Source organism: Schistocerca americana, chromosome X, assembly GCF_021461395.2.
Source record: "Schistocerca americana isolate TAMUIC-IGC-003095 chromosome X, iqSchAmer2.1, whole genome shotgun sequence".
Classification (NCBI taxonomy): domain Eukaryota; kingdom Metazoa; phylum Arthropoda; class Insecta; order Orthoptera; family Acrididae; genus Schistocerca; species Schistocerca americana.
The window spans coordinates 888048722-888076377 of record NC_060130.1 but is presented as its reverse complement, the minus strand read 5'-3'; the positions used below and the strand labels follow the sequence as shown (position 1 = coordinate 888076377).

At 43.6% G+C, this 27656-nt stretch overlaps 1 protein-coding gene across 1 annotated transcript in view; it reads left to right on the top strand.

Annotated features, from left to right (window-relative positions):
• Nucleotides 1-27656, top strand: part of LOC124554841 (ephrin-B1) — a 555113-nt gene that overhangs the window by 479603 nt on the left and 47854 nt on the right. The window contains exon 2 of the mRNA XM_047128503.1: nt 19907-20048. Coding sequence (XP_046984459.1) covers nt 19907-20048 — 142 coding nt within the window. The remainder of the gene's footprint in view (nt 1-19906; nt 20049-27656) is intronic.

Here is a 27656-nt window from a genome sequence, read left to right as displayed (position 1 = left end):
AAAGCCAATAAACCTGGGAGGCCAAGCAAGACGAAAGTGGCGACTGAGCACACGATCATCACCAAACGACGCGCGCAAGAGATCTTTCACGCGTCTAGCAATTTTTTTGGTTCTAACAAAACCACATGTCATTCCAAGCATGTGTGTCAATTTGTGCCTCTCTATCTACATTACTCCGTGATTTATTCAGTTTTCAAATTTGTACTGGCTTTTTGATCACCCGGTATATTACTGTTGTCTCTGTTGCCTCCGATTTCATTAGAGTAATTGGCTTTCTGCACAATGCACAAATTTATTAGCTTTCAGGGTACGCTACCAGTGCAGGAAGTACTCGAGTACTGACGGTGCGAGCAGACATTTGCGGCAGTATGTAGCCGTTGGGGCCTCGTGGCAGTCAGTCGCGCACGTATTGTGAGGCGGGCAGCGGGCAGCGTCCACCCAGCACGGCGCGGCGGCCAGTCTGCACGCACCTCGCCGTTCAAGGCCGCACCGCGCCGGGCCGCTTCACACTCAGGCTTCTCTTATTTTTGTATCGGTGCCGCCGAAGACGCCAACCACTGACTCGCCTCACAGCTCCCACCACGTCATTTGTCCCTCTGAGAGAATAGGTGCACTCGTGACTGCGCGCACTGCCACACCTTGCGATTCGCAGTTACGGATTTGGTCACCCAGACATTACGACAGGAAATATCCGGATACCACTCGCGTAACTCTCCATAAATGTCTCCCAAATCTGGATTAGTTATCTGTTTTACTGAGAACGGCTTCGAATTTGTCGTAATAACCTTTTTTCCCTGGTGATGGGGCCAAAGTTGGTGATCTTTTCGGTCTGTAGTGACTGGGGAAAGTCATTAGTAGCGTAAGTCAGAAATGGCTCTGAGCACTATGCGACTTAACTTCTGAGGTCATCAGTCGCCTAGAACTTAGAACTAATTAAACCTAACTAACCTAAGGACACCACACACATCCATGCCCGAGGCAGAATTCGAACCTGCGACCGTAGCGGTCGTTCGGTTCCAGACTGTAGCGCCTAGAACCGCACGGCCACTCCGGCCGGCCGTAAGTTAGAACTCTCGAACCCTTTCCATCCTTTGCATGTACACACCCAAACTCTGCAAACCGCTGTGATGCTCTTGGAAGAGGAGGTCATTTCCCTTTTTCCCATTACACTCGCACATAAAAAGCGGTCAAAGTCATTGCGTGCCATAAATCGTCTAATGTTTTCTGTGCGCTCCCTGTGGTAGCAACACGTAGGGAGCTGTAGTGTATTCATACTCTCTTTACCTAGACTCTTCACTTAATACTTGTTCTACGAGGGTGAGTCAAATGAAAACCTTAAATTTGTAATGACAAATCGAAATTTCGCGCCGTAATCCTGTAAGTTGGTAAGCGTGCTACAAACAGCGTGCAGAATGGCCTGTAGGTGGCAGCATAGTGCAGATGCACACATACCGTCGCATCATCAGTATATAGATAGCCGCCCCACTCGCGACTTGCAGCATGGAAGAACAGCGTTCTGTTATTCGGTTTTTGCGTAGTGAAGCTGTGAAACCTATTGAAATTCATCGACGAATGAAGGTTCAGTACGGTGATGCATGTTTGTCACAGCAGCAAGTCTACGAATGGAGTAGGAAGTTCGCAAATGGTGTGACTTCAGTGGAAGATGCTGCTCGTCCAGGTCAGGCACAACGAGTTGTGACTCCACACAACATTGCAGCAGTTGAAGCCATAGTGAAGGAAAACCGCCGAGTGACACGGAATGACTTTGCAGCGTGTTTACAGGTTAGTCATGGGTCAGCACACCACATTCTGCACGATGTGCTCCAGTTTCACAGAGTGTCTGCAAGATGGGTGCCACGGTAGCTGACTCCTGAAATGAGAGAACGACGTGTTGATGCTTGTGAAAAACTTCTTCGGCGCTTTGAACGAGAAGGTGATGGCTTCCTTGCAAGAATCGTTACTGGGGACGAAACCTGGATTAACTTCCACCAACCGGAAACGACGAGAGCGAGCAAGGAATGGCGCCATTCCTCACCACCAAAACCAAAGAAGTTTCGAACAGAACCATCAGCAGGGAAGGTTATGCTGACTCTCTTTTGGGACTAAAAACGGGTCATTTTGGAGCATTACATGCCTAGAGGGACCACTGTCACCAGTGCATCATACACAGATCTCCTAAAAATCATCTGCGGCCTGCAATCAAATCAGAGCGACGTGGACTGCTGTCAGCAGGTGTCCTTTTGCAACATGACAATGCAAGGCCCCACATTGCCCGTACAACAGTTGCAACAATCACAGACCTGCACTTTGAGTGTCTTCCTCATCCACATACTCACCAGACCTTGCCCCCAAGTGATTTCCATATGTTTGGGCCACTCAAAGACGCAATGGGAGGAAAGAAGCTCCGTTCTGATGAAGAGGTACGCCACGCGGTGCGTGAGTGGTTGCGCGGAGTACCAAAAGAATTTTTTTCCACAGGAATTTATGCACTTTGCAAGCGCTGGAGTACTTGCATTGAGTGTGGGGGAGATTATGTTGAAAAGTGATACAGCTTTGTACCACTTCTGCACAATAATTAATATTTTAAAAAATATTCAAGGTTTTCATTTGACTCACCCTCGTAGTAACTTTTCGAGGAATAGCTGAGTTGTTTTCAAGCTCCTGCCAGTTCAATTTTTTTGACAGTTCCCTGACGCTCTCCCACGAGTCAACCAAACCTGTGACTATTCCTGCTGTTCACATTTGTATGGTTCAATATCCATGTTAGTTCTGTTTGATATGGATCCCAGACGTTAGAGCAGTCTTCCAGGATGAGGGTGCACTGGCGTTTTGTAAGCAATCTCCTTTGCAAACTGACTGTATTTCCCCAGCGTCTTACCAATGAGCCAAGACCTGTGACATTCTTGATCTACGACTGTATAAGTCTAGTGTTTCAGTACTTGCCACTGCCTCTGTATGGCTGAAAATATATTTGGCAGATGAAATAGCCACATCATAAAATGTGGATGATTTTCCGACTGCGTGCTGAAAAGTAATGCCTCCGAATATTTATGTGAAAACTCTCAAAGCTTTTTAAATAAAGAGGATGAAGGAACATCGCATCGTTCTTCTTAACAACACAGACGCTGCACTATAGTATTTATCCACCGCTACAGGTCAGCGACTTTAAATTTAAAATGTCGTCCCCTGTACGGGAATTACATAAAGTATGTACGAGTAAGGGCTGTGACGCACGAATGAAGCCACATGGAAGTTTGGGTCTGGCCGTCAGTCTTGTACGGATAGCCAAAGCCGGCACGGTAGCTCAGCGTGTTCGGTGAGAGGGCTGGCTGCCCTCTGTAATCAGAAAACTGAGGGAAAGGATCAACGCTGAACTTGAACGTGTGTCATGTGACGTCTACTCCTACCAAGGGAAAAATGGGTTAAGACGACCGCTCGTGCAAAGTTGGCAATCCGGGTTCGAGTCCCGGTCCGGTACAAATTTTCATTGTCTCATTCCCTTATACAGCCGATGGTTGTACGTATTCACCACTGCGAATACATTTCATGCTTTTAAATAAAACGAACATGTTAACATTCTACATTTTTATTCTGGATGTCAACGTACTTGCAGCATTCTGCCGCTAGAGGGCTCCGAATTGTAGCGTATAACATGGCGGTGTGTGGCGTAACTATGTCGGTACGTGAGGAACTGCGTGCTGCAATCGAATTTCGAAGAGTTCGTCAACACATGGAACACCTTCTCCTTCAGCATGCTATTGCCATACTGCACGCGGCTCTGGTGACATCTGCAACAATCCGACGCCTTGGGTTCACTGTCATCGACCTTCCTCCATACAGTTCCGATTTGGTCCCATCTGATTTTGTTCTGTCTCCAGAACTTAAAGAACACGTTCGAGGACTTCAGTTTGAGAATGATGAGGCTGTGAAGCTGAGGTGAAGTTGTGGCTCCGTCAATAAACTCAAATATTCTACAGTGACGCTATGTACAAATTGGTCTTTCTTCTGAAGACAGGTGTTCGTCGCCAGGGAGAAAAATGGTTCAAATGGCTCTGAGCACTATGGGACTTAACATCTGAGGTCATCAGTCCCTTAGAACTTAGAACTACTTAAACCTAACTAACCTAAGGACATCACACACATCCATGCCCGAGGCAGGATTCGAACCTGCGACCGTAGCAGTCACGCGGTTCCGGACTGAAGCGCCTAGATCCGTTCGGCCACCGCGGCCGGCATGCCAGGGAGACTGTGTCGAGAAATCAACATGTAAGCATGAAGAATAAAGATGTAGAATGTTAATAATGTTTGCTTTCTTTAAAAAGCTTTTAGAGTTTTCGCATAAAAATTTCGGAAGCGTAACTTTTCAGCACGCCCTCGTATTATAATTTTATAAAGACGGAGTCCAGACTCGGAGAGGTTCCATAGACTCGAGGAAGGAAGGAAGGAAGGTTAGTGTTCAACTTCCAGTGGACAACGAGGTCATAAGAGACGAGCACAAGCTCGGAGCCGGCCGATGTGACCGAACGGTTCTAGGCGCTTCAGTCCGGAACCGCGCGGTTGCTACAGTCGCAGGCTCGAATCCTGCCTCGGGCATGGATGCGTGTGATGTATTTAGGTTAGTTAGGTTTAAGTAGTTCTAAGTCTAGGGGACTGGTTATCGCAGATGTTAAGTCCCATAGTGCTTAGAGCCATTTTTGAACAAGCTCGGACTATCAGATTAGGGAGGGATGAGGAAGGAAATCGGCCGTTCCCTTTCAAAGAACCGTCCCAGCATTTGCCTTAAGCAGTATAGAAAAATCACGGAAAACCTAAATCTGAATGGCCGAATGGGGATTTGACTGTCCGATGTGCTGACCACAGTATTACGTCTGTCGATCAGAGACTCCAGTATGGAACACTCAACCAGATAAGATTATGTTTGAAACACTTGTAAACACCAAAGGTTGCGAATGGGGAAACGTGAAGGAGAACCGTAAACACGTTGGAAATAATCAGTGAAGTCTGTACTTCCCCATGCCTCTGTGTAGTCTATACAACATTCCTCCGACAGTAAAATTCACTGCACGTGAGGGACACGACAACAACAGTTTCATCTCGTACCAGAAGCATCTTAACTGCCCAGGTGTTGTGGAAGAATGTGGCACTTCATGCAGTGCAGACGTATTTTGAACTTCTACGAACTACAAAACGAAAACAATGCTTATGTAAAAAGGAGCGTGGCGAAAGTACTAAAAACTGTTACTGAAGGAAACGCTGTGTTTACTGAGCTGTTTGCGTGTGTTAATTACACCTTTCACGTTCACAGCACTTTGCCTCGTGACTCGAAGAAAGCTGTACCAGTTGTTCCACGAACAATAAAGCTCTCTTACAGTTAACAAGTGCTTCTTTCGGCTGATCTATAGAAAAAGATATGTTTTCTACAATTTTCCGTCTTCTGCTTCCCCCTTCTTAGCACCTGATGAGGCCTTTTTTTTTAAAAAAGAAAAAAGACTGTCTTTTAAAGATGGTATTTCTGCAGCAGGTTCCTGCAGGCTTGTATTTCCACTGTGTATCCTGTCCTTCATGATTATGGTGTTAATGATGATGATCACCACCACCACAATCTCTTCAACATTTACCACTACTACAAGATTTATTGCTTATAGTAGTGTTTTCCTTACTTTCGCCCGGATGAATTCGTCCACGCACCACTTATCGTCTTTATCCTTGTTTGTTTGGGGCTGCAAAACTCTGTTTTACCCATTTCTTCAGAGAATAACAGTTCATCGTGGTTAAAGTGTTCCATGGTTTCTCAAAAATTATTTCAGAGGAAATTCAGAGAAGTTCTTCAAACAAAGTCAAGATACATTTTCTTCCACATCATCTCCAACTTCAAAAAAATGCATCATCTTTACTGAGTACGTTAACAGGACGTCAACCTCGAAAATCCGTTTGATTCCTTTTTTTAAAAGCTTATACATATTGCTTAATGCTTATGGCGTTGCATATCAACGGTTTGGGAAAAATGTACACTTTGTTGAGGTTGTAAGTTTAATGGTCACTTACTGCAGTTTTTTAAACGTTAATGTCGGGAAAACAGTTCGGATCCCTCTGATATACAACAAGAGAGGTTATTGTTTCGTGGGCTCATGGTCGTTTTAGAGAAAAAGCAATAGCATCGATTTGAATTTAAGCTCGGATCATTGTAGCTGGAACAGTAAAATATCAAAGAAAGTGTGCGGCGCCTATGTGCTTGTGATATCATTAATTTTCTCCATGACAATTTACTTTCACTGCCTATTTATACAGCACATTCATGACAACTGCACTACACTCAAACACGAAAAAAACGGACGCACCACGAAGAAACTTCCGAATGGGAAGAAAATCGGAAGATGTGATGTACATCTGCAGAGAAACAAATGATTACAGTTTCAGCAAAATTGGGTGATTTATTCAAGAGAGAGAGCTTCACAAATTAAGCGTTGTTGCAAAATAGTTCAAATGGCTCTAAGCACTATGGGACTTAACATCTGAGGTCATCAGAACCCTAGACGTAGAACTACTTAAACCTAACTCTAAGGTCATCACACACATCCATGCCCGAGGCAGGATTCGAACCTGCGACCGTAGCAGCAGTGCGCCGGTCGGGGTGGCCGAGCGGTTCCAGATGCTTCAGTCTGGAACCGCGCGACCGTTACGGTCGCAGGTTCGAATCCTGCCTCGGGCATGGATGTGTGTGATGTCCTTAGGTTAGTTAGGTTTAAGTAGTTCTAAGTTCTAGGGGACTGATGACCTCAGAAGTTAAGTCCTATAGTGCTCAGAGCCATTTGAACCATTTTTAGAAGCAGTGCGGTTCCAGACTGAAGCTCCTAGAACCACTGGGCCACACCGGCCGGCTGCGTTGTTGCAACTATGGCTCCCTTGGCATTGATTGACAGCGTTGTTGGATGTCGTCCTGAGGGATATCGTGCCAAATTATGTCCAACTGGCGCGTTAGAGGGTAAAATCCATGAGCTGGTTGGAGGGGCCTGCCCATAATGCTCCAAACTTTCTCATTTGTGGAGAGAACCGGCGAGTTTGCTAGCAAAAGTACAGTTCGACAAGCACGAAGACAAGCAGTAGAAACTCTCGCAGTGTTCGGGCGGGCATTATCTCACTGGAATGTAAGCCCAGGGTGGCTTGCCATGCAGGGAAACAAAACGGTGACTGGTTTGATGCAGCTCTCCATGCCACTCTATCCTGTGCAAGCTGCTTCATCTCCCAGTACGTACAGCAGCCTACATCCTTCTGAATCTGCTTAGTGTATTCATCTCTGTCTCCCTCTACGATTTTTACCCTCCACGCTGTCCTCCAGTACTAAATTGGTGATCCCTTGATGCCTCAGAACGTGTCCTACCAACTTCTCTTCTCCCCAATTCTATTCAATATTCAATACCTCCTCATTAGTTATGTGATCTACCCATCTAATCTTCAGCATTCTTCTGTAGCACCACATTTTGAAAGCTTCTATTCTCTTCTTGTCCAAACTATTTATGGTCCATGCTTCACTTCCATACATGACTACACTCCATACAAATACTTTCAGAAACGACTTCCTGACACTTAAATCTATACTCGATGTTAACAAATTTCTCTTCTTCAGAAACGCTTTCCTTGCCATTGCCAGTGTACATTTTATATCCTCTCTACTTCGACCATCATCAGTTATTTTGCTCCCCAAGTAGCAAAACTCCTTTACTACTTTACGTGCGCAGCTCGTGGTCGTGCGGTAGCGTTCTCGCTTCCCACGCCCGGGTTCGATTCCCGGCGGGGTCAGGGATTTTCTCTGCCTCGTGATGACTGGGTGTTGTGTGATGTCCTTAGGTTAGTTAGGTTTAAGTAGTTCTAAGTTCTAGGGGACTGATGACCATAGATGTTAAGTCCCATAGTGCTCAGAGCCATTTTACTATTTTACGTGTCTCATTTCCTAATCTAATTCCCTCAGCATCACCCGAGTTAACTCGACTACATTCCATTATTCTCATTTTGCTTTTGTTGATGTTCATCTTATATCCTCCTTTCAAGACACTGTACATTCTGTTCAACTGCTCTTCCAAGTCCTTTGCTGTCTCTGAATTACTTAAACCTAACTAACCTAAGGACATCACGCACATCCATGCCCGAGGCAGGATTCGAGCCTGCGACCGTAGCGGTCGCGCGGTTCCAGACTGTAGCGCCTAGAACCGCTTGGCCACTTCGGCCGGCGGCGGGCAACAATCAGGTTGGTACCCCACAGCTGCCCAGGGCGTCATCAGAAATGTTTTCGCTGGTCATCGGGGCTCAGTTTGAAGCGGGACTCATCACTGAAGACAATTCTACTCCATTCAATGAGACTCCAGGCCGGAGACGTGTCCGGAGACTCCCCGTACGGCAATGGGATACCAACTTGACTGTCGCCAGCCCAACGGCCCGACAGACAGGAGTGATGGTGTGGGGTGCTGTTTCTATCCGTAACGGGACCAAATGGTTCAAATGGCTCTGAGCGCTATGGGACTTAACTGCTGAGGTCATCAGTCCCCTAGAACTTAGAACTACTTAAACCAAACTAACCTAAGGACATCACACACATCCATGCCGTAACAGGATCCCTTTGGTTGTCCTCCGCGGAACTCTTACAGCACCGCGGTACGCCGCCGATATTCTACGCCTCGTTTTGTTTCCCTTCTTGGCAACGCATCCCGGGCTTACATTTCGGCAAGACAATGCCCTCCCGCACACGGCGGGAGTCCATACTGCTTGTCTTCATGCTTGCCGTGCCTTACCTTGGCCACCAGCAAGGTCGCCGGATATCTCCCCAATTGAGAACGTTTGGAACGTTATGGCCACGCCCCTCCAACCAGCTCGTGATTTTGACGATCTAACGCTCCAGTTGGACAGATTTTGGCACGATATCCCTCAAGAGGACATCCAGCAACTCCATCAGTCAACGCCAAGCTGAATAGCTGTTTTCATAAGGATAACGATCATCCTCCTTTACCTCCTCTGCATTACTGCAGATGACGTGTCACTGAGCACATTTGTTTTATGCATGCAGCACACGTGAGGCGCCTAGTTGTTTCCACTGCACTGTGTGGAATACGAAGGTTCTGTTATAGTTCACTGACCTGCTGTCTTCAAGTTGATGTCCCCAGCACAGAAAACAGCACGCAGGTCGTAGGTTCTGTATCTTGAGGCTGAAACTGACTTTTAGCGAGGTTCTGTTCTGAGATAATGTATCACTTCTTTGGGATGCCACTCGCGTATTTTAATATATGTACACGAGAAGACTACTTGATCTTAATACAACACCTTCCTGTTACAGCAAAGTTCATGATCAAACACAATGTTTACGAAAATGTATCTTTATTTGTGGCACGTGTCTGTGCCTCATGACTACCGGAGTGAATCTTTAAATACTGTGTACTGACAAACACATCCTGCCACAGACAACATGACTGTACATCTCGACTGCCTAAACCAGAGTGACGAACAGGAACTTAAATAAAAAATGGAAACTCATCCTTCGACAGATAACATGTCTGTCCTTCTCGACTGCCTAATCCAGAGTGACGAACACTTGGCGCGCCATACCAGAAAAGGCGTGACCCGAACGCTTCCGAAGTGCTTCGTCTGCTATTTCATCAGTGTTTTGTTTTTTATTTAAATTGTTTTTAATAATCCTAAAAGCCGGCCGGTGTGGCCGAGCGGCTCTAGACGCTACAGTCTGGAACCGCGCGACCGCTACAGTCGCAGGTTCGAATCCTGCCTCGGGCATGGATGTGTGTGACGTCCTTAGGTTAGTTAGGTTTAAGTAGTTCTAAGTTCTAGGGGACTGATGACCTCAGAAGTTAAGTCCCATAGTGCTCAGAGCCATTTGAACCAATTCTAAAATGACTGATTGATAGTCAGCTGTTGAGAGATATTTGTATTAAAAAGTGAAGTCATTCCAATGAGTAGTTTAACTAATAATAATATCTATAACGTTTTGGCCCCCTTGCTCCGAACACAGCAGCCAATCACAGAGCAGTAGCATTATGCAGGCGGTCTTTCTCACGGGAATGGTACCGAATCTAACATCTGTCACAGGTACCTCACACCACATTTCGTCATCTATATACTTCTTGCATCTCCACCGCTCTGGGAACAGCTTCTTGGAGCCTAATATGATGGCTGACTGAGGCAGGAATATTACAAAGGGCCAGAGGTGGATCAACGCGTTGTTGACCTGCTCATTTTGTGAAGCTCTCTCGCTTGAATAAGTCATCCAATTATTCCGAAATTGTAGTCATTTGTCTATCTGTACATTTAGAACACATCTACTGGTTTCCGGCCCATTCGAATAATTCCTTCGTGGTGTGTCATTTTTTAATCTTAGAGCAGGGCCTCCCAACCTTTTCAGCTGGCGGACCCCTTCTTCAGTCGAAAATTCATGGCGGACCCCTAGTCAATCATGAGCACATGAACTTTAAATTTCAGAGCAAAACACATGGGAACTGAAATCTTCTTAATGCATGTGCCATGTTCCCAATGACTCCCCCCCCCCCCCCCCCCCCCCCGAAGTATCAAAAGGCTTTTGATTGAGAGATAAATGAAAACAACTTGAAATTAACGATCCAATTTGAATTGTAATTGACATTTCACACGTTGGAGCTGCCTTCCTCCAAGAGCAATCGACGTCACGGCCAAACTGTTCGCTGTTGACAAGCTGCTGCCTGTGGTCTGTTCACTTCCACTGTTTGGCAACTGTTGTGTAAGGAACATGAATATTTCGTAACAGTCGTGTGTGTGTGTGGGGGGGGGGTTTCGTGAAATCCGAAGAAAAATAGAAAAATGTTCAAATGTATGTAAGTCTATGGGACTTAACTGCTGAGATCATCAGTCCCTAGTCTCACACACTATTATCCTAAGTTAAACTTCCGCTAAGGACAACACACACACACACACACACACACACACACACACGTGCCCGAGGGAGGACTCGAACCTCCGACAGCGGGAGCCGCACCAATGTTTTCGTTTGTGTTGCCGACTGTCAAATATTATTGCCAAAGACCGAATGTTATTGCCAACTTTCGAGTGCTATACACATGTTTTTCAAAGGAAAAAAATAGTGATGAATTTGATTTTCACATTTTTATTCAATAATTTTACTCATTATTTGACACGATTTGGTGAAAGGTGGCCGCGGACCCCGTAGAAAGAGCCGGCGGACCCCTAAGGGTTCCGCGGACCACACGTTGGGAAGCCCTGTCTTAGAGCTTAAAAAGGCTCCTAATTACAGGAGTTTATGTAATTACAGGAGTTTATGTGGCCGCCTTTGGGTAGCACAGTTTCCGCGCTTCCTGTTTCTGGACATGAGATGTTTCTTAAGTCTGTCTCTCATATCGCGCTTGGCACATGGGCGTAGCGGCAGCGGCTCCATCACATGCGTGTCAGAGCAGGCGGGGTTATTTATCGGGAGCTTCCTTCCTTCCGGAGAGGGCCGAGGGAGAGAAAATTTCTGCTTTGGCGTTCGAAGCTTTTATCTTTATGCGACACCATCTCGGCCATGCCAGAACAGTAGCCGTAGCTTAATGACGCCAACGGCAATATCCGTCGCGTGTAGGGGAGCGCCTCGGGCGCTGATCTTAATGTGGAGCCGAGTGCGCGCCAAGATTAAAAACGAAGAGGGTTAAAACCCGGGCCTACACGAGACCGGCAACCGGAATCCGCCAGCCCGTCCATCTCGCATACCTTGCCACATCGAGAACCTACAGTACCAGCAACCAAAGATTGTCTTTGCTGAATAAGAAATATTTTCTTGTACACACTGAAATATAAATATATTTCATGCAATTTCCATTTGCCCTCCGCACGTCAGCTTCTGACAAAAATTCATTTCAGCTGTCACTTCTTTCAGACATGTTTTTATCGACGCGCTAGTAATCAGAGATATTGATTTTGATGAAACTGTAATTACGGTATGAAACTTGGCATGTATTAATTTATCGTTGTCGCACACATCATCCCGAATATGTGATTGCAGGCTTTCACGGAGTGTTCCGGAGATGAAATCTTCTCGAGTGTTCAGCCGGGAGGTGGCGTCATCTTGTCGCAACGTGTCGATGAGTTACGTACTCAACATCGTCATGTGTCGCCACAATTGAAAAAAAAATAGTATTTGCGCGTTCTGCTTTAACTTATTTTTTCAATACTTCGCTTTCGTGCGCGCAGCATCAGTATGATTCGCTTTCCAATCATTTGTGTATTTTTTCTACTTTGCGACTGTATATTCCATCCAACAATGTATATTTCACTTTTTACTGCTTCCGTCCCCTCCACATGACGACGTACTGAAATTTTCCTATCACGAGTACTCGGGAACCGTGTCACTTTCTGTTTTCCACGCCTTTGTAGGTGAAATATTGAAATATGTGTAGAATATTGGACAGAAATTAGATTTTTTTCCACATTTCCACTTTTTCACCAGTTTTAAGTCTTTCGTTTGAAAATAATACAAAAAGTAGCAACTGTTGCTACTGAAATATAAAGCAGTTCAATTGTGAGAATAGTTGGTAACTTGACATCGTTGATACTTGCAAAATCGTTTCTGTATAAACATGTGCCATATAGTTAAAATCATGTTCTAACTTGACGTGTACTGTTTTAAACCTACAAAGTGCTATAAGTATGAGTCCCAGACACGTTCTACAACCCGTTTCGTCGTAAAGTCATCGTATTATAATTCTTCGTGCCTTTGCTTTGAATTTATTTTACATTTCTGACAGCTGAACACAGAGATAAACACAAACATACGTTCGTGCCCAGTTGTGAGGACATTTCCTTCGACGCCGTCTTAAAATTCGTCGGTTAGATTTACGAATGTAATCGAGAACAGATGTCAGTCATATTTGATGCCTTCGACCCGTCCTGAAAGTTCACCGAGTTCGCTGTCCATCTTTATTTGCAGCAATACTGCTCCATTCGACGGACGTCGGATCGATAAGGTTGTCGACGCTGAGGAGGGTCAAGGAACAATAATGGCTGCCATAAAACACACGTCCACTTTACAGGGGAAGAATGGCCATGGGCTGCACACAGCCGAACGTTAGCAAATGGTTGCATGTTCCTTCACTCACATCGCTCGTCTTCCTAAGTCTAAGCCGACGTTAACCAAGTGCTAATGTACGATATATTTTCGTGTGCTTTACGTTCTGCCTCCAATTGTCGGCAGTCAGCTGTCAGATACTTTTCCTCTTCCTATTACGAAAATTGTAATGCCGAATTTCTGTAGAAATAAAAAATTCGAGAATCGTTGGGCATTTCATGGAACTAGACGATGATCTACGAAGTACGGAAAGTATGAAACGCAAGCGACATCAGTATTCTGTCTTACATTTGTCTTAAAAGTCACATCCCGGTGCAAAGCAGGGGGTATCTGGGTGTGCGACAGTCGCTCTTCTTCCCATTGCATTCACATAGCGCAACATAACGCACTTCCTTAGTCTTATAACTTTTATTATCACGCTATACATTCTCCAGAGCTGTATACTAACACTTCTCGTGGCTCGAAACATCTTTCTTCACGGGTATTCCACTGGAATTGCTTGTTTCTCCCTTTCAAATTCTCAAACCGATAAAACAAATGCGGAACAACGAAGACTCGACTAAAATTTTATGCAAACATCCTGGTCTGAATGACTTGTCGGACCTAACGATCATCTGCCATGTGCGCTTCAACCTGTGATAATATCCTGAAGAACATACACGCATTGCCAATGCTACATCTTCATAATACTTCATCAGGATAGTGAGCAGTTCGGAATTGAAAGAGGAACCAGGCAAGAAGTATCCATATTGCTAAAACTATTTTCAGCAATCCCAGAGGAAGTTTTCAGATCCTTAAAGTGAGAAAACGAAGAAGGAATACGTGTTAAAGGAACATGTCTGAACCAGGTTTGCTTTTCTGATGACGTTGTACTGTTTGCTTGTAGTGTATGTAAAACATCGGCAACGAATGGCGGAAGTAAATAGAACAAATTTGAAAGCAGACTTGAAAATCAATAGTAACAAGTCTAAAATAATGTATAATGAACACACCGAAAAGAAAATAGTACAAATTGACAATGAAGTCACAGAACCAGTTGATGAGTTTTTGCGGCGAGGGCAGCTGAAGATGACGACACGATGGACAGCTAAAGAAATAAAGAGAACAATAAATGTTGGGGACTGATAGGAGAAGCAGGGAAACAAATAAATGGATTAGGGAACAGACCAGAGTGGAAGACTTAATTATGACTGTAATGGAAATGAAATGGTAGTGGGAGGTACAGGTAACTAGACAAATTGCTGACAGATGGACCAAGGAAATTATCTACAGCCTTGTGAAACTCCGAACTACAATTAATGGAAAGTGGGAAGACGACACCAGAAAGCATGCAAGAGCAACGTGGATGCTTATAGCGTAAGGCTGTAATGCTTGGGAAAGTCTAGAGACTGCCCTATCTAGCACTGAATCCCAAATGGATGGTGGCGGTGAAGAGGAGGAGGGCGCGCTTGTTCGACCCTCGGCTGGCTCACGTGCCTATCTCGTAAGCCGTCGTTCTGATGTGGCCGTGTACCAACAAACCCTCCTTGTTTTCTGAAGGAGAAACGGCGTACGCTACTATCTGACAAAACAACACAAAAACGTAGATTTGAACAAACGCGCAGAACAGGCGCAATCTTCGCGCCGCTGAACACGAGTGTGAAATGAAATGCTCGACCTGTGGGTCACGTGACTCAGAACGTGAGCTTTCGCGCGTTCGCGCGTATTTCTCTAAACTGTTTCCAAACAGAAAGGTAAGCGCGCGAAACCCAGCTGTCAGGAGGAAATGAAACGATGTGCGCATACATTACAGACAGAGACGCATTGTACGCGCCATGACCGCACAAACAAAGAACCTTATTCACGGATTGAAAACACCGCTCACCTCATAGCGTCAGCCGGAAACATGCAAGCTGTATGGACCGGCAAGAAGATAAAACGTCATTGTTCGTCATAGAAAGTCCCGTACTGGAAGCGGGCTCGAGTGTCCCTGGGCGCAGATCTAGCTTCAGAGTGACCCAGTCGACACCGGAAATTCTTATGCCAATTGCTGTTCATATTTTTCGCGAGAAGAATTATTAAAAAGTAAATACCTCGTTCTGCAAAGTAAGAGAAGCACCAACTACCCTACTAAAACCTACTGAAAAGCAGCTTATCACTATTCAGTTAACGTATGACAACGAGGTGCAGTTGTTTCGGTCATAAGGTTGGTTTGACGCAGTTTGTAACATTTTTTGATGAGTCAAGAGAGAAGGCCTTCGCCACGACTCTTTGAAACAGGCTCCTCCATCACTCCACCTTCGTATTGGTTTGTGACAGTCAGATGCTGGCCTCCCAAAAAGCCCGTAATAACGTGAATTTTGCGACGTAACTGGGCGTCGTTTATAACGAAGAATCGAGACCAAGAATTAACTGGCCGGCCGGAGTGGCCGAGCGGTTCTAGGCGCTGCAGTCTGGAACCGCGTGACCGCTACGGTCGCAGGTTCGAATCCTGCCTCGGGCATGGATGTGTGTGATGTCCTTAGGTTCGTTAGGTTTAATTAGTTCTAAGTTCTAGGCGACTGATGACCTCAGAAGTTAAGTCGCATAGTGCTCAGAGCCATTTGAACCAAGAATTAACTACCACTTAGCCCGCATCTCGTGGTCGTGCGGTAGCGTTCTCGCTTCCCACGCCTGGGTTCCCGGGTTCGATTCCCGGCGGGGTCAGGGATTTTCTCTGCCTCGTGATGGCTGGGTGTTGTGTGCTGTCCTTAGGTTAGGTAGGTTTAAGTAGTTCTAAGTTCTAGGGGACTTATGACCACAGTAGTTGAGTCCCATAGTGCTCAGAGCCATTTTTGAACTACCACTTAGGAGTTATATTCGTCAGGTTCTGGCTCCTCTCTGTCCCCGGCGCTACTGCTTTGAATTTCCTGATTTTCCTCTACCTGATTTTCCTCTAAAACACTTCAGGTGAATACCGCAGTTAAATCACCTACAATTTCTATTGAAATCTACGTCCAATTGGGCTTGTCATCGATTTTCCTTTCGTAGATTCTTCTCAGATTCTTGTGATAGTAGCCGGCCGGTGTGGTCGAGCGGTTCTAGGCGCTACAGTCTGGAACCGCGCGACCGCTACGGTCGCAGATTCGAATCCTGCCTCGGGCATGGATGTGTGTGATGTCCTTAGGTTAGTTAGGTTTAAGTAGTTCTAAGTTTTAGGGGACTGATGACCTCAGAAATCCCATAGTGCTCAGAGCCATTTTGTTGTGATAGTGCCGTAATTGTTTACTAAGGAACACACAATGTTAAGGTGAGTGATGTTTTAGGCTAATTAAACGATCATAAAACAGGTCACTTCGTTGTTGTAGGCTTGGTCTACGAAGCAACAGTTCAGCGTATTTCCGACATACAATTTACTCACGCGTACCAAAAATGGTGAATATTGTACTTATTCTCAGTGCACAAATTCGTTACGTCATTGCGTGCCAGCCGAGCGCATTCGACTTGAGAACGTCCATCGAGAGGGAAAAGACTTGGTTATTACTGGAACCGACACCCCCGACATCTGCCCGCACCCTTGGCCGTAAGCTTTAGCAAGGAAAAAGCGTCGTGGGAAGCGGGCGCAGGTGGAGGCGTCTAATGGACCGCCTGACAGAGGAACATAAAGTTCAATACGTGCCGAGTGCCATTTGCAGAGCACACAGCCTCCGTGCCACCAGCGCTCCACGATTGCTTGCCCTTTCTGGAACCTTCCAGAGACAATAAATCTCTACGCCTCTTCCATCTGTATGATAAATTCGTCAAATATGGGTACATAAAGAAGGAAAAGAAAAAGACTGGCATATTCTATTTTTATTCTGAACTCTGTGGGACGAAAAGGTACACAAGATGTTAATTTGTATGCTTTGTTTTCTGATATAACGGTTCTTATGTGAATTTGCTTAAAGTTCCATTTGTCGTATTGTTTGACTCCTTTTAGACGAATTTCAGATAGTCCTAACGTTCACTTTCATCGCGAGAAAGCGCAGTTATCTTAAAGTTTTTTGTAGCACTTTTCCAAATTTACGAGTTCGTCTTTAAATATTACTGAATTTCTTCACTATTTGGTGACCATCTTTGTGCTATCTCCCGAAGTCTGTACGAAATCCTCTTACGTGATTTATTCTTCCCTCGCTCTCCTGTCCAACTTCTCAACACACTGCGATTATTATGACACAAAGAACGATTGAACGAATGAATAAAACTTCTCTCCTGGTACAACACTGCACCAGTTTGGGGTGATTTCAGGAAATAAGGAAATGTTAAAGTTACGTTGCGGTACGTGAATTAATCCTAATACTCCACAACATGTTTATTCGCTCTAAAAGTGTACAAAACTCATGGATCCAAAGGCGATCGGGAGGCCGTGTTCATGTTTTGGTACAACAACAAATGCCATTTCTTCCATAATCAGTGCGGGGGTTAGTGTGGAAAATGTAGTTCTCGAAGAGCGTAGATTTCTTTTATTGCCTCTTCTGCAATGCAATAAAAAAAACACTTTTGATACCTGACACTCGTATTTTTAATTGTAGTTTAATGATAAAAACAACGCCTATTTTTACAGACGTCAGATTACAAGCTTTCTTTTAACGCTAAATTACAGTAAAGCAGGCAGATACTCACGTTATATCCTAGGTTGTGTAAGCAATGCATACAGAAAAATTCAGCATTTGTTGTCCACTGAGGTCTTTCTTCCTTGTGCTGAAGGCTCTGCCGCAAACAAGGTGCAATATCCAAATTTCAGTCACGAGTTTTAGCTGCTGCAGGGCTCCTTTTCAGTATTTTGTAAACCAGTCATTCGAATGTGCTCTACTTTTTTAGTTTTCCAACATCGGATAATTTTCTTACCAAGTCTAGCAGTAGCCAGTGAACTGTTCCAGGAAAATGCAAACAAAATATTATTCCTACAGCAGCCAATAAGCAAAGTTGTTATTGAACGCTGAGCAACGGTTTCGTTCGCCAGCAGACGGATACGAGATAACTGCTCCGCTGCACCATCAATCATCGGTGACATTTTGTGAGTAAAGATACACCCTAAACCGTTTTGCTAGAAGACATGAAAGTCTTGATTTAGTGTGGTACCCAACCGGCAGTAGACTTCTTCCCGACTGCCCCGACGGAACTTACCTGGATCTTAGGAGCAGAAAAAAATTTCCGCAAAGTCAAGAGGACGAGTATTATGTGAATACGGAGTCAACAGAAACCTTTACCTCAGTAGCTCTCAAACATTTTTTGGTTCCCGGCTCTTTGAATATATCAGTTTTTCCTTAGCACCCTAAGTCATAACACTGTGTATTTAGTGTGACTAAAATCCACAGTTGATGCGGTTAAGTTAGTTTAAAAATAACTGAAACACACGTTTGAATTTAAAACGCGTATTTGAGTTATTTTTTAACATTTTACTGAACAAACAGCTACGGTTTCACTATCCCAGTTTTCGACTAAGTAGCAATTTGCTCATTAAAATAATTAGTGCTGTATATGAACTTTCTGTTCATTACATAACTTTCAAATTTTTGGATGAGATTGGGTATGACTATCCTCATTTCCTGATCCATGTCAATTATTTGCACAGTATTTAGTCCTTGCTACAGCGATCAGCGGAAATCCAGCTTCACACGAATCAGATCTTGCAGATAGAATTAAGGTTCATTGAGCTTTAGTACTGCACAACGGATATTAATCTTTTTTCTGATAACCAAAAAATCACAAGATGCATGCTGTAAAATTGTGCCTCTAATATAATATCGCAAGATAGCTCAATAAGATTTTCTTCTTCTAACGAAGTAAATTCAGAATGTGTTTTGATTCTAAATGGGTCTGACTGTGCCTCGAATTTGTCTGCATTGCTTGGAAGTATTTTCAAACCATTTCATTAGCTGTGATAGATGCTCTTTAAAAGCAGTTTTTATACTGCAACACAAATCAGCTTCGTTGGAGATTACCAACTGGTGCTGAAAGGAGCAGAGGACAGCATTTGCGTCGCTTTTGACGTCACGTCCTTCACTCCGGACGTTTTATCCTTCAGCCGGTAGGCGAAGCTGTACGCAGGAATGCGATTGGCATTCCCATTATACATATATCCGTTTTTACGTCGATCAGAACCGCATGGCACGTACCATACAAATGACTGTGAAACAGTTCAGTGGGTTTTTATTGACCCTCTCTGTATCTGTTACTGTTGCTGAAGATTTTGTATGGTCTACCTAAATCGCTTATGGCTGGTGCCGAAAGGGTTCCTTTCAAAAGGATGTGGCTGATTTCTCTTCGCATCCTTTTCCAATCTTCGATGACCTCGACGTCGACGGGACGTTAGACCTTACCCTCCCTTCTTTCGTTCCTGTGAATGTAAAGACTAAGCCCTAACTATTTGTTGCTGGTAATTATAATAAAAATGTATTTAATGAAACGATCTGCACATTAAAACTGCGACACTAATAGGCACTCGAATCCGGCGCCATTCGCACTACATGAGCTGTGAGCTATTCAGGCACACTTCGCGGTCACTCCAAAAGATTCAGACCACCAGTGTCTTCCTCCACTTTCGTATGACATTTCACGATGATAATTTTTATAGATATATTTATTTGCTTTGAATACTTACTGAATGTAGCTGATACTTCTTGACGATATATGGCTCAGGTTAAGATCCAAAATTTTTATTTGCCAGAAATGACTATTGATTTATTTGTTTATTTAAAAACATGAGATAGTGTGAAAAACTGTTCCACTAAAACTTTTTCCCCCACCAGCCACAGTCATTTATGTATATAACTACTGAAATGCACATTAGTTAATGTTTGACTTTCTTTTTTGTTGCAGATTTAGGATAGACAACACCGATCACATAATAGATGTGAATAAAGGGAACATACCTTTCGAGTACGACCAGGTGAACATCATCTGCCCAGTCTACATGCCTGGAACTCACGAGGAAGACGCTGAAAAGTATATCATATACAATGTGAGTATTGCTGCATTGCCAGTATTCTGTATTCTTCACTGAAAACATCGTATGCGGGACATTGTTAGTATAAAGTTGGTAGCAGTATTAAGAGAATAGCTTTTCACAAATAAGTGTGTCCACAGAACTGATTTCAGCAGAGTTTCCTCTTGTTTCCACCTGAAATGTTCTGAACATTTGAAACTATCCTCTACGATTGGATCCGAGTCCAGAGATGAAGTAGTGATAATTGTTCAGGGGGAGAAGAGTGGGGGAGGGAATCAGAGAGAAGTTTGGTTGATGACCAATCTCGAGATTTCACTAGATGTGGTGTAGTGAACCACATAATATCTCAATAATGGGCGTGAAATGATAGATCCAGAACGAGAGTACAGTGTCCCAGCCACCTCGACCGTGTTTGGCGTTTGAGCAGATAGAGCATGAGCATAACTGTGTGTCAGGGGAGGCTTGAGGTCATGACACTCTTGAGTCTGGAATGACTGTAGCAGCTCGCAGGGGAAAAATTCAAGGTAATGGAGGAGCATGGATGAACATGCAGATACGAACGTGTTTCGTGCAACACGGTATGCTGTCGACACTTTCAGAATGAAAGACTGCCCATAATACACAGGGAGATGTAAAACTTATGTCGAAAGAGGGAAATTTGATGCCTAGTCCGGCAGTAATGAGATAAATTTTTTTTTAGTTTTACTTCCCGAAATCGCTCCAGCCCACTGTCATGATGTCTTTCAACACGATTTCAGCCGATACTTTCTTCCGTTCCAGTAAAACATGCTTTAGTGCTCCCTCCCTAATGAGTCACCCACAGAATACTAACAGAAAATATTCGGCATATTATTCGAGCTAAAGATCGAAAACTGAGCAGTAGATTTGCAAAGAAGGCTGAAAAATTTTTCTTGGAACAGAGAGAAGTTTTTTGAGAGGTCTCCGGTGTCTTTCTGTTAACGGGAAGGTGTGAAAGGGAGTGCTATAGGTCGACGCTTGTGGAAGTCTTAGGCGTCGGGTCTAGTATCCCATCCGTCACGGCTTCCCTGTTCTCTGTTCGCGTGATCCTCCCATTGCCGACGTCTGCTGGTCCGCGACACTCCGCCACTTCGTGCCTCACCCTGCCCTCACGGCAGATTAAATTTAGACGCACTAGCAGTTATTTCAAATTCTTGTTTCGCACGCTGCGTGAGAATAGGTCACTGTCTCAACCTTTTTTCTTTAGAATATAGAGAATTAATGGTGTGTTGTCGAAACGTGATATCACGAGACCATGGCTGTGTGAAAATACAGGTAATTTCGTATTCAAATTATAACTGCATTTCTTCTCTTTATTCAAAACAGAGCTGTTAACGGTTTCAAAACTGATAGGTTCACCTTTAGACAACAGCATGCATTTTACATTTGTCTTTAAGCAGTTAGGTGTTAACAGAGAAATATCAGACTATTCCTGCCGAGTGCACTTACGAGGGCGTGCTGAAAAGTGATACATGCGATTTTTTTTATTCTGTTATTAATATCAGTTTAGGTATTCTGTGTCGTTCGACAGCTGACAAATTACTCCCGCTGTTATTCGAGGAACAAAACTGTTAGAAACATCTGACAAGAAATAGCAACGAATACATCAAAAAATACTCAGGGAACGATAAATGTCTTGACGTACATTGCACGAAGGCTCTTGGGATTATCTTGAACGGATGGTTAAGGGAAAATATAGGTATCCTGAGTAGCACAGATTATGAATTTGAAACTGACAAGGAACTATTGTCTAAGAATGAAAAATCTTGTCTTAAACTTTGTAGACGTCAAAAAAGCCTACGACTCCGTAGACAGAGCAACACTCTTCAGCAGGCCAGAAGGATTCGGCGCAGACAATAAATTTGGGAACAGTTAAAGAAACATTGAAAAAAAAAACAAAGTACTTAATAAAATTCCGTGGAGATATTTCGGAACCATTCGAAATAAATACTGGTATAATGCATGCTGACGACCTCTTTCCGTTGCTCTTCAACTCCGTTTCGGAAAAGTTAGTAAGGGAATGAAAACATAGACTCACGAAAAAGGAATGCAAGAAATCAGATTGCGATATAAAAAATTCTAACGTCAAAATCGGCTGTCTAGCGTTTGCAGATGATTAAGCAATATTTTCGGAAAACATCGATGCAGCAACTAAGCAAATCAGCCTGTTGAAAGAGACAGCGGAGAAAGCTGGATTACAAGTTTCTTTCCAGAAGACAGAATTTATAACGAACATTTAAGTTGCTCCAAAATACAGTATACGGTAGAATTAACAGTGGGTATACATTTAAGTACGTTGGGGAAATAATACAACCTAGCAGTCTACATAAAGAGGCAAACAAAAATAGAGCCTAGAAAATGGAAATGGCGTATCAGTTAACGAAGGGCATTTACAACAAAATATCACTCTCAGTAAAAACAAAAGTCTAACATGACAACACTGTCATAAAAGCGGAGAGCCTTTATGCAGCAGAACGTTTAGTCCTCCTCAGATTGACGATTTGGAGAAAAAGGAAAGGGAGGTACTACAAAAAATACTTGGTCCAAGAAAATTTTCGAGTACGTGGATGAGAAGAAGTAAACTATCTGATGCTCTCAGGAAAAGAAGAATTTCATTTTATGTGCACTGACTAAAAAAGTGTTTGACCGTTGCGACAAAAATCCCAAAACGCATATTAGTTGGTTCAAGGTAGTGAAACGGACTTAGCAGAAATCAATGTTACGAAAGCAGACATTCTACACAGAAACAAGATTAGTAAGTCGCGAGTTTTCGGGAAAAGATGAGACAGATGAAAGAAAAAAGAACACAATGAAAGAAGGAAGAGATACTGGGAAGACTGAAAATCGAGAAAGAAGACAACATCATGAGGAAGTTACTTAACGTGGTCTGTAGATGACCAAAGAAAGAAGAAGGTATTTCAAAAATTCCCCTGAAGTACCGAGCGATGTGGACTACATCCATTTCTATCCAATTTCGCGTTAAGGTTGCTCACGGGATCGCGTGAAATATTCGCAGATATCAGCAAACAATGAAAAGATCGTGGCCCTGGAGTCTCGTACAGCTTTCGGTGTTGAGTCTCCGTGCTGAAGATAGGCGGGAGAACCTGCGGAGTCGCGGCTTCGCGCCCCCCAAGGTATTTGCGGTTACTCGGTATCGAAGCTACCTAATGACGTGGGCCGCTCCCCCTCATTTTCACCAGAAAATGAGCCGCCGCAATTGTGGTGCCAAAATGCCACGGCGTACAGGAGTGCAAATTAAAGTTGGGAGGAAATGAACCGCAGGCTACAGCGCCGCGCTAATCCCGTCGTACTGCCGCGGATTGTACTTCAGTACTAAGTTCCATAAATAATGGTAAATTTTATTTAATAACGCGTGAATTGCTTAAAACTGAGCAGACCGTATGTACGAGGTGCGGCTAGAAAAAAACCGGACTGATGCTGGAAAAAACATTTATTTACAATTATTTACAATTTCATGTTATCTCCTTCAATGTACTCTCCTCCTCGGTCTCTACACCGCTCCATACGAATTTTCCACTGTTCATAGCAATGCTGCAGATCATTTTCGGTAAGTCCATACATTACTTCCGTCGCTTTTTCTTTTACTGCTTCAACAGTCTCAAATCTAGTTCCTTTCAAAGCTGACTTGACTTTAGGGAAAAGAAAAAAGTCACAGGGTGCCAAATCAGGTGAGTAGGGTGGATGATCTAAGATGGGAATGTTGTGTTTTGCCAAAAACGTCTTCACTGACAACGCACTGTGAGCTGGGGCATTGTCTTGGTGAAGGATCCATGACTTTTTTCCCCACAAATCGTTCCGTTTTCTCCGTACTCGCTCACGTAGGGTAGCCAGGACGCTAATGTAGTAATGCTGATTCACTGTTTGTCCCTCTGGTACCCAACCAATGTGCACAATCCCTTTGATGTCAAAAAAACAATCATCATTGCCTTGAATTTCGATTTTGACATTCGTGCTTTTTTTTGTCGTGGAGAACCAGGAGTTTTCCAATGCATCGATTGGCGTTTAGTTTCGGGATCGTAAGTAAAAAACCACGATTCATCGCAAGTAATAACATTTTGTAAGAAGGTGGGATCACTTTCAATGTTTTCCAGGATGTCAGAACAAATCATTCTTCGGCGTTCCTTCTGTTCAATTGTGAGACACTTTGGAACCATTTTTGAACACACTTTGTTCATGTTGTAACTTTCAAGAAGAATCTGCCTAACACTTTCCTTGTCAACTCCTGTTAACTCAGACACTGCTCTGATTGTTAAACGGCGATCTTGTCGAACAAGTTTACCGATTTTTTCAATGTTTGCATCAGTTTTTGCTGACAATGGTCTGCCAGTGCGAGTGTCATCACTGGTGTCTTCGCGGCCATCTTTAAATCGTTTAAACCACTCAAACACTTGTGTTGGCGATAAACAATCATCGCCGTACACTTGTTGTAACATTACAAACGTTTCACTTGCAGATTTTCCTAGTTTGAAACAAAATTTGATGTTGACACGCTGTTCTTTCCGTACACTCAACATTTTCCGACGCACAGACAAAACGTCAACTACTTAAAACAGACGCCACGGGCAGACTGAGTGCAGGAGGCAGATGAAACTCGAGCAGTAGGCGGAGCGAGAGTCACGTGACAGGCCACGCGACTTTCAGCCTTATTGCATTCGTTTTATTGTTTCACCAGTACTAGTCCGGTTTTTTTCTAGCCACACCTCGTATATCTAAATGCCATTAACAACGTTAAAAGGTAATCACAAAATAAAGTGAGAAGATCAGTAAACAACATGCCAATTGATTAAGCTAGCAGATTTAGCGTTTCTTATACTTTAGAGCAACGGGTGCAGCGACGGCCTTCTTTCAAACACAGTCCCAGCAGCAAGAGTAAGCTCATAGTTTACGGACAGCTGGCACCATCAATCTTTCCAGTATGAGGACTGTGATCAGGTTTTCTTTCCCACATCTCGTGTTCGTTCTCTGACATTTCACGAGTTTTGCAACGCCTGATTTTCTTCGTATTGGTATGTAAGCGCAGTTTACACTTCAGCATAACCATCAAACTGTTCTGGCGGTGACTGATGACATGCTTGTCTTGACGAGCGTGATTAAATGTGGCAGCCTTCCCCGGTTGGATTCCACACATGGCGTCGGGCATGGTGGTCTAGTGATATAGTGCGAGCGCGGAGACCATAAGATCACGGGATCGAATCCCGGTTAGAAACCGGGCCTCTATGCTAGCAATGATGAACAGATATGCCGCCGGCCGGTGTGGTCGAGCGGTTCTAGGCGCTGCAGTCGGGAACCGCGCGACCGCTACGGTCTCAGGTTCGAATCCTGCCTCGGGCATGGATGTGTGTGATGTCCTTAGGTTCGTTAGGTTTAAGTAGTTCTAAGTTCTAGGGGACTGATGACCTCAGAAGTTAAGTCCCATAATGCTCAGAGACATTTGAACAGATATGCCAGAAACGACACGTGGTTCTCTTTCCCCGACAGCTGTACTGGAAATGCTCAATTGAAAGAATTTGCAAAGAGGTGCCTGAACATCCCTCTTCAGGGATATGAATCTCCTTTTTTTCCGGACCTGGGACCATCAGTTAATATTTACGAATGCCTCAGTTCGTTTGCGAACTTTCAAGCCACGAATGTACTGGGATTTCTCGTATGTCTAGTGGAACTTCACTGACGTCAACATAAACTGGAAGTAAGCCATCTAACATTATTGCGACCCTCGCTAACTAACAACGAAGAAAGTATCGCTACTTTACGAAAAGAAATAGAATATATTTAAGATTAGTCAAGTTAAATAAAAGGGATGTAATTTATTTAAGTTTAGTCAAGTTAAAAACTGAAATGCACAATAATAAAGTTCCACAATATTTATTTTACGCTGAAGCGAAAAAAGTCGTAGGATAGCGATATAAACAGATGGCGGTGGTAGTATCGTATACACAGGGTATAAAAGGGCACTGCATTGGCGGTTTCGTGTGATTATGTCCGCACGACGAAGACTTTGAACGCGGAATTATAGCTGGGATATTTCATTTCTGAAATCGTTAGGGAATTAAAGATCCCTACATCCACAGCGTCAAGAGTGTGCCGAGAATACCAAATTTCGGGCATCACCTCTCAGCACGGGCAAAGCAGTGGCCGACGGCCTTCACTTCACGACCTAGAGCAGCCGCGTTTGCACAGAGTTGTCATTGCTATCAGACAAGCTACACCGCGTGAAATAACCGCAGAAATCAGTTTGGGACGTACGACGAACTCGTCTATTAGTACAGTGCGGCAAAATGTCGCGTTAATGGGCTATGGCATCAGACGACCGACGCAAGTGCCTTTGCTAACAGCACGACATCGCCTGCAGTGCATTTCCTGGGCAAGTGACCGCAAAGTTTGGACCCTAGAACATCAGAGGCAGCTTCTATCTGTATAAAGATTATTATTTCTAAAAGTTGAAAATAACAATCTTAGTGCGGATAGAAACTGTGTTTGATGTTCTATGGGCTGTCTGTTCAGTCTTAAGTTGTCTGATGATGGGCTAACAAGCTGAAAGGCGGTTCGCAAAAGAAATATAAAATGAATACGGTGGAACATTAAAACTATGGATTTCAGTTTTTAATAAATGTTTGTGTTCCTCCAAGTGCCGACGGATTCATTCCATTAATCAGTCAAGTTATTGTTGTTAGATAGCCACTTCTGGTAAATTTTGAAGCGTTTTGACTGCGCTAGAATAAAAAAAAAAACAAGCAAGCAGCTAAATTGAAGTGTAAGATACTTCTGTCAGTCTTAGCGGCTTAGGACTAACATAGGCTGTACAGCAAAATTATGGAGACGTTGTAGATTGCTCACCAAGCAGCGAATGCCAGAGCACGTAACGTTCTTGAACGTTTGCCTCTTAGAGATTTCGTATAAATCATACATGTGATGTATGAAATACGCTGTCTGTTGTGGTACTTAGATTTACAAAAATTACGTTTAATAACATAAATTAATTTGTTGTTCTTTCGTTATACCTATCGTCGCTTAAAAATATACAGTTCCCGAAATATGTAAAATACCCAGTATGTAATTAGTTTTCCAGAAATTTCTGTTGTATAAAACTTAAATGATCTATCTTTAAAAAAAGAAGGAAAAAAGATGGTTCAGCGGGTAGATCCAAGCCAAAATATCCGCAATCCTTAGTCAGTCCTAGTATTTTATGCTGTCACTTCTGGCTTCTTTTTCTCCTAGATTACTAGGGTGAAAAATGCTGGGTTCTAATGTGTTTCAGATTAAACAGTAGGTCCTCAATTTAAAAGTCGGAGGAAGGCAATGGACAGCAATTCCTAAAGCACCGAAACATATTCGCACCGACTTAGAAATATTCGTCATTGATGTGGTGCACTCTCCTAATGAATAAAAACGTTTGAATACGGGCATAATAGTTCATATAATAATAGTAACAATAATACTGTTGATATTGATAATAATAATTGTAATGCTCAACCGATAATTGTAGAAAGCGTTTAATATTACAACTGCAAATCGAATCTCACATTACATAGAATCTTAATAAATTTTGTAACTGGATTTTGATTTGCTCTGTCATCTTCGTACAAC